The 7,175-nt window shown below is 43.6% G+C and overlaps 1 protein-coding gene across 2 annotated transcripts in view; it reads left to right on the top strand.

Moving 5' to 3' along the window:
* The first annotated feature begins 743 nt into the window (after window positions 1–743).
* The window catches only part of Myom1 (myomesin 1), a 111,941-nt gene continuing 105,509 nt past the window's right edge, over window positions 744–7,175 (top strand). Inside the window, exons 1-2 of one of the 2 annotated variants that reach the window (XM_021217647.2) lie at window positions 744–899; window positions 3,947–4,293. In XM_021217647.2, coding sequence (XP_021073306.1) covers window positions 3,974–4,293 — 320 coding nt within the window. In that variant the 5' untranslated portion in view covers window positions 744–899; window positions 3,947–3,973. The remainder of the gene's footprint in view (window positions 900–3,946; window positions 4,294–7,175) is intronic. The other variant, XM_021217648.2, reaches the window with a different exon arrangement.

The raw sequence follows: 7,175 nt of genomic DNA on the forward strand, positions 1-7,175 counted from the left end.
AGAGAGAGAGAGAGAGAGAGAGAGAGAGAGAGAGAGAGAGAGAGAGAGAGAGAGAGAGAGAGAGACAAACACCCACCACAGTTGCAGGTTCTTTTCACAAGGATTTTGGGATGAAGCCCATGTGTCAGGCTGGACCACTTCTCCTTCATTACACCATTGGTTGGAAACAAAGAATCAGGTAGTTAAGCTGAGCCTGCTCTTGAGTTTGGAAGGATAAGATAACGAATTCCTTTTCCTATTTTTTTTTTTCTCTTTCTAATGAATGAGGAATGGAACAATCGCACCTGAAGCTGTGATTCACTTTTCCTAAACAGAGAGGGACAACAAGTGTCGTCCTTGACGTGGACCGCCTCCGCACTAACCTTTAGTTAGCCCCCAGCTTTCTCCCATGTTGTCTTTCAACACCGTGCTCCATGTGTCACCAACAGCGCACACAAGGCCGCATCTTGGCATTAAGATTCCATGAGGTCCATTTTGAGGATCGGATTCCTACACCTGTTTTTAGCTCTGAACACACACCCTGTATATTTAAATACAAAGCAGTAAAGATATATTGGACACAGCCCGTAGAACCCTCTATTTAAGTCAGTCCTCTGTTTGGTTTAATCAGGCCGTACTCACTGAGCCATTAACCTAATCCTATCGCTCCTGCAGCTTCCTGCCATGCTTCTCTCTGGGTTTGGGACTACCCTCCCCATGTGCTGCTATATTTATCCACCTTCCTGGCCATAAAAGGCTGGCTGTGGGGCCCTGACATTCTGCTGCCTGACCACATGCATTATTTTTGAACTGGCCCCCAGAATCCAGCCTCTAAACCTGCCTCTTAACTAGGTGGGCCCTCATTCTCTCCTGCTCCTCGACTGCAGCCGTGGGGACGTAACCCCCTACCCCAGAAACCGGTAAGTGACATGGAGGTGGCAGACATACTCAGGAGTTTCAGTCTGCCTTCTCACCTCAGCGGGGGGAGTGACAGAGGAGCTCCTGGAAGGGAAAACGGGGGCAGTAAGGGACCTGCCTGGGTTGGTGGCTGGTTTTGCTATATTCTTTTGAAATCAAGACTATGCTGCTGTTTCTGGAACTGTAAGCTCACATTTATCTCATAGTCAATGCAAGTATTCTCTCAGGGAAAGGAGTAGTGAAGTATTTACAGATCTCCTGGGGTGCAAATTAGGCTAGAAGGATACAAACTGTCTTCAGAGCCACTAATTCATGATCCGGTGACATAGCTCCAAGGAGAGAGAGAGGGATGGGGTCGGAAAGAAGCGAGAGGATGAACTCTGCCAGGAAAGAGCAGTGTGGACGACCTCTCGGGAGCATTGTGATATTTCTGACTTGAAAATGACTGGGTAACACAGAGGTGGCAGACCTGGCACCGTGACCCTGAAGCCATTACCTTCTGGAATTAATTTCCATCAGCTTTTGGCCCTCTGCTGCCAGCATCAGAATGTTACAGCACGGTTACAATTATGGAGCTAATATTTCTTCTTAACTGTCCACATTAGTTTTAGAAATAAAAGTTAGTTTTCAGAAGCATAGAAGACAAAAAAAAAAACCAAAAAAACAGTCTTTCTTTTTCTAACAAATTCTGGTTGTGTGTTGGGTTAAGCCTGGCTTACTTAAGAAAAGAAGGTGGCTGGCTATACTTTGGTTCCAAGGGTCAGTCAGCACTGGTGACTTAACCTATGTACTAGATAGTAGATATTAATAACATAAGTATTCTTGGGGCCGATAATGAAGAATGGAAAAGGGAGTTGGGACAAGACAGTTAAATCATTTGTTTTGTGAGAATGATAGCATTTTGAACCATCTCGGTAGCAATGTTAGTTTATAATATAACACAAAGGAGCTTTTATTATTTGTAAATCACTTTGATGACATCACTGTAGAGACTTACCTAACACTTCATGATGATAATACAACGTATTCTAACCCTTTTATACTATAAACACCACCTAAAAGATATCCATTAAGTATAGTTCTGCATATTTAGTAACAGAAAAGGCAAATCTATTTAAGGATTGAAGCACAGCTGCTTGCTAGTAGCTATTTTTCTCTCTCTCTGTTAGAAAATGTCATGTAGACTGGTGTTTCCCATGGGACTTCAGATACGTATTTCAGGAGTGAAGTTTGTTGGCTTTTCTTCTTTAGAGAGAACATACTGACTTTTTAAACAGCCTAAATAAAACTTAGTTTTAAATATGACAAAAATTTAAAAGGACTCACTCTTCACTTAGGAATTTTAAGCAAAACAAGGTTAGGGGGAAAAAAAAAACTTTGCTTGAAAACAATTTTCTTTTATAGTTTCAAAAATTACATTATTATACATGGGAATATTTTTTAAAAACCTAGGGGAGGTGTCTATAAGATTACGACTTGCCATGTGTCTTTCGGTGAACACATGATTTACACGTGAAGTAAATGCAAGGACTCTGTGAGCCATGGCACTTCCTGCTAAGCCTGATTGATCCGGAGTTCCGTCCTCAGAGTCCTCACGGAGGAGAGAACAGATGCTAATAAGTTGTCCTCTGTGCTCCGTGTACGTGCTGTGACACAGTGCACCCTCAGATGCACAAAATCAGTTACCCGATAGAGAGATACGAAATGCCAGAGCCACACCGAGGCCAGATTCTTTACATTCCTATATGGATTCTCCCATATTTCTATGTGGAATAAATACCGTTTTGTCTCTTTGTAATGTTTGCACAATTTGAAAGAACTCGTATTTATAAAAATTATCAGGCCGTGAGGTTCAGCTTTTCTGCGTGCAGTCACTCACATTCGTCTCCCGCCGCCTGGGAAAAGGTGACCCCATGCAGTCTTAGCTGATCTGAGGCTTGCACAAACCAGGCTGGCCTCAAATTCACAGAGTCTCTCTCTCTCTCTCTCTCTCTCTCTCTCTCTCTCTCTCTGCCTCCACAGTTCTGGGATTGAAGGTGTGCACCACCACCCAGAGATCTTTCCAGTTTCCAGTTTCACCTATGTGCGGTTGACTCCAAGATCTAGATATCCATCCCATACCACTACCTTGAACTTTAAAGTCACACATCTGGCTTTCCACTTAAAACCTCAGCTGGACAGTGTAGCAGGTCCCTCAGATGGAGAACATCTCAGGCCTGTTTCCAGTTTTTTCTTCCCATCCTAAGATGATATTTTCTTCTCTTCCTCATCTCGGATAAGGGCAGCTTCAGCTAGTCAGGCAGAAAGCCTTGGCAGAAAGGCATTTCCTTTTCCTTCATGCTCCAGTCAGACAATCAGGTGAATACCATTGGTTGTCTCTTCAGACTGAGCACAGAGTCTGAGCACTTACTCTTACTGCTGCCATTGTCATCATTAGCCGGGACTAGGGAAGTGACCTTTGTATTTCTCTGCTAGATCCACGAGAACAGAGTGTCCAGGACTAGACAGTTTAACCCACAGAAATGTATTCCCTTTTAGTTCTGGAGCCTAGAATTCAGAGGTCAAGTATTGTCAGATTTGGAGATCTTATATATATCCCGAGTCCTGCCTTGGACCACTGGAGTAGGATTTTTGTTGCTTTTGTTTTGCTTTAACCCCTGTCCTTGTGCTGGAATTACTTCAGACTCCCAACAAGGTGCTCATTTTTTATTTAAATGATTACCACATTATTCTCCCATCATTCCACATTCCCCTAAACGAAGCACACAACAGAACAGAACACCAGAAAATTAGATACAGGCCTCAAGAGAGTGTTTGGGAGAAAAGCCCGATAGCCAGAGAGTAAAAGCCGCCCAGGACAAGAAAGGCGTGCCTAATGATGGGGATGCAGTACGTGGGCCTCTGAAGAGGAGATTGTAGGTACTCCGTTAAGCAGAGCCTACATCCTCTCCCATTTACTTCTCAGAACGGTTGCAGTCTGCGTCTTTTCTACACTGATGGAGATGAGTTGTTCTTTGGGATCATTCAGTAAAGAGCTGTTTCCTTGCAGGTCTTCTCATCCCCTGGAGGGCCCAGGATGTCTCTGCCCTTTTATCAGAGGTCCCATCAGCACTATGATCTCAGTTACCGGAACAAGGACCTACGCACGACCATGAGCCACTACCAACAGGAGAAGAAGCGCTCTGCTGTCTACACCCATGGCTCCACTGCCTACAGCAGCCGCTCCTCGGCAGCACGCCGCCAGGAGTCAGAGGCCTTTAGTCAAGCATCAGCCACCTCCTACCAGCAGCAGGCCTCACAGGCCTACAGTCTGGGAGCATCATCGTCCCTGTATTCTCAAGGATCGGAAGTCAGCCGGAAGACAGCCTCTGCATATGATTACAGCTATTCCCACGGGTATGTCAGGAGCAGCCAACCTTGGGTGCACGCTCTAAACAATCAGGTTTCCTGTTGCCTTAAATATTACAACCCTGTTATAACAGGTGTGTGTTGGGGTGGGGTGGCGGAGACCTGAGCCCTGTGTCTTACCTTCCCCCTCTATGGTCTATTTGACATCCACAGAGTTTCAGAGTCTCACTGGAATGTCTTGCTCGACTCATCCGCCTATGGTGATATTTCTTAAAAGCAGGAAATTTTGGTTTCTACCCTGACAGCGACAGAGGCAGAAAACATTTTGACATTCAGCAGGTTTCCTGGCTCTCATAGTGTTTCTGCTTAGACTAAAAGCCAGTACAGAATTTAAAATTCACAGGTCCTAGGAAATGAAACTGTAGCAGAGGACGCATGGGGAAATTTCAAGATCTGGAAACCAATGCTCAAAATTCTGAGCCATTACTCAAGCAACAAATATTTTCTTTACCTGGAATATTTTGTACAGCAGCATGGCTTTCTCTCAGTGAGCCTATGAATAATAGGAACAAGCAAACAGTGTGCCAAAGTAGATTCTTGACCAAACACAGCGAGGGAGGCCATGCTCCCAGACAAGAAAGCTCTGTTAGGATGCTAGGGAGAGCAAAGTTTAGCTGAAGGTTTGCTCTGCAGAGCAAACCCAGACTCTCCTCTCCTCGGGAACAAGAAAGTTAACATAAATGTGAACTATTATATCTGGAAGTTTCCCATTTAGATCTCTTTGCTGGGCTGGGTGGGGGTGGCGCACACCTTTAATCTCAGCACTTGGGAGGCAGAGGCAGGCAGATTTCTGAGTTCGAGGCCAGCCTGGTCTACAAAGTGAGTTACAGGATAGCCAGGGCTATACAGAGAAACCCTGTCTCCCAAAAAAAAAAACAAAAAAACAAAAAACCAACAACAACAAAAAAACAACAACAACAACAAAAAAACTAAAATCTCTTTGCTGGAGTGGGAGTAAAAGCTGCTTTTCTAACTGAGGTCTTTGGTGGGAGAGTGGGAAGTTTCTGTCTTTTAAGAGTTAATTTAAGCGTGGATGTGTGTGTGCCTGCTGAGTTTGTGTGTACCGTGGGTGTGCAGGTGTCCACAGAGCTCAGAAGAGGGTGTCAGAGCCCCTGGAACTGGAATTTTAGGTGGTGGTTGTGAGCCACAGAGAACGAGTATCAGGAACAGAACCTGAATCCTGTGAAGGAGAGAAGTGTTCTTGACTGCTCAGCCAACTCTGCAGTCCCAGGACATTCCATTCTCATCATTCTCATCATTACCAAAGTTCCCTAGAGGAACGGAACTGGTAGAATGAACACACACACACACACACACACACACACACACACACACACACAGGATTTATTAGAGTGGTTTATAGGCTGTAGTCCGGCCAGTCTAACAATAGCTGTCTATCAACAGAAGGTCCAAGGATCCAGTAGTTATTCAGTCTACGAGGCTGGATGTCTCAGCTGGTCTTCAGTACACAGCTTCAGTACACTGAAGAAGCAGGCTCTAACACCAGTGTAAGAAGGGACTTGCCAGTGAGAGTGAGGGTAAGCAGGCAAGGATCAAAAGCTGCCTACTTCCACATCCTTTCCATAGGCTGCCAGCAGAAGGTGTGGCCCAGATTAAAGGTGGATCCACTCTTCTCTGAGGTCTCACCACTTCAGGAGATCCATGGTAAAAATGGGTTGTGCCATTTCAAATGATTTCACTAAGAAAAAAAAAAACTCCCTCACAGATATACCCGACTACTCGGATTTTGGTGAATTCCGGATGAATTAAAGTTGACAACCAAGAATAGCCGCTGTCAACTTGACCCGTAATCATATCTTCTTATGTCATACTAATTTCCAAATGAAAATAACTAGGTATAATTATAGATAACATAACTACTCCACATATAGTTTCAAATGCATTATATATTTATCTGTGTCAATATTATGTCTAACATGATATAACTATCCATCAAACAACTGAAATGCATTATAAATATCAGAATAGGTGACATTGTACCTTGAGGGACATTCTTTTAGTATCTCAAACGTAAATATGATAACCACTAATTTTCTCTTAATTGATGTTGCACTTAAACATTTATCATTACATGATAAGAAACTTGAGGAAAGAGAACACAAATATCTGTACAAACCCTTTCTTAACAAATACGACAGAAACAATCCTGTCAATTATAATCTTTGTTTCTGCAACTGGTCGCATAGCCTTAGCTGGTATATAGAACTACCTTCCTCCATCATCCATCCCGTGTTTTCCCCACCCTTAGCAAGCACATTAGCAGTCCTAAACAGCAAACTCATTGATTATTTTGGATATCAAAAAAGAAGTGTTGGGCAGAGTCTTCAGTCACTCAAAGAAAGAGGTTGCAGTAACATTGTACAGTGGAGGCTTGCCTGGGAGAGGTCCCGTAATTCTGCAGTTGCTTTTAGCAGGGTGTTTGTCTAGCCCAGTGTGTTGTTGGGTTGATGTTAGTTTCCTCAGTCTGAGGTCATTTTTATTTCACCACCCTTAAGAATAAAACATTTTATGGGAACTAAAGAAAATACATGTAAGATATATGCAGTTTTTTTAATTAAGTCTATTTATAGTCTACAGAAAAAAATTGCTGATCTTTAAAACATAAACATTTCTGGGCTGTGTGGCTTATGATCACCTGCTACCTCTAATCCTCTTCTCCAATATCTTGGGCTTAGGTGGCATTTTTTATAATAAATGAAGTATCTTACCGGGCAGTGGTGGTGCACGCCTTTAATCCCAGTGCTTGAGAGGTAGAGGCAGGCAGATTTCTGAGTTCGAGGCCAGCCTGGTCTACAGAGTGAGTTCCAGGACAGCCAGGGCTACACAGAGAAACCCTGTCTCGAAAATAA

The sequence above is a fragment of the Mus pahari genome, chromosome 18, assembly GCF_900095145.1.
Source record: "Mus pahari chromosome 18, PAHARI_EIJ_v1.1, whole genome shotgun sequence".
NCBI lineage: Eukaryota > Metazoa > Chordata > Mammalia > Rodentia > Muridae > Mus > Mus pahari.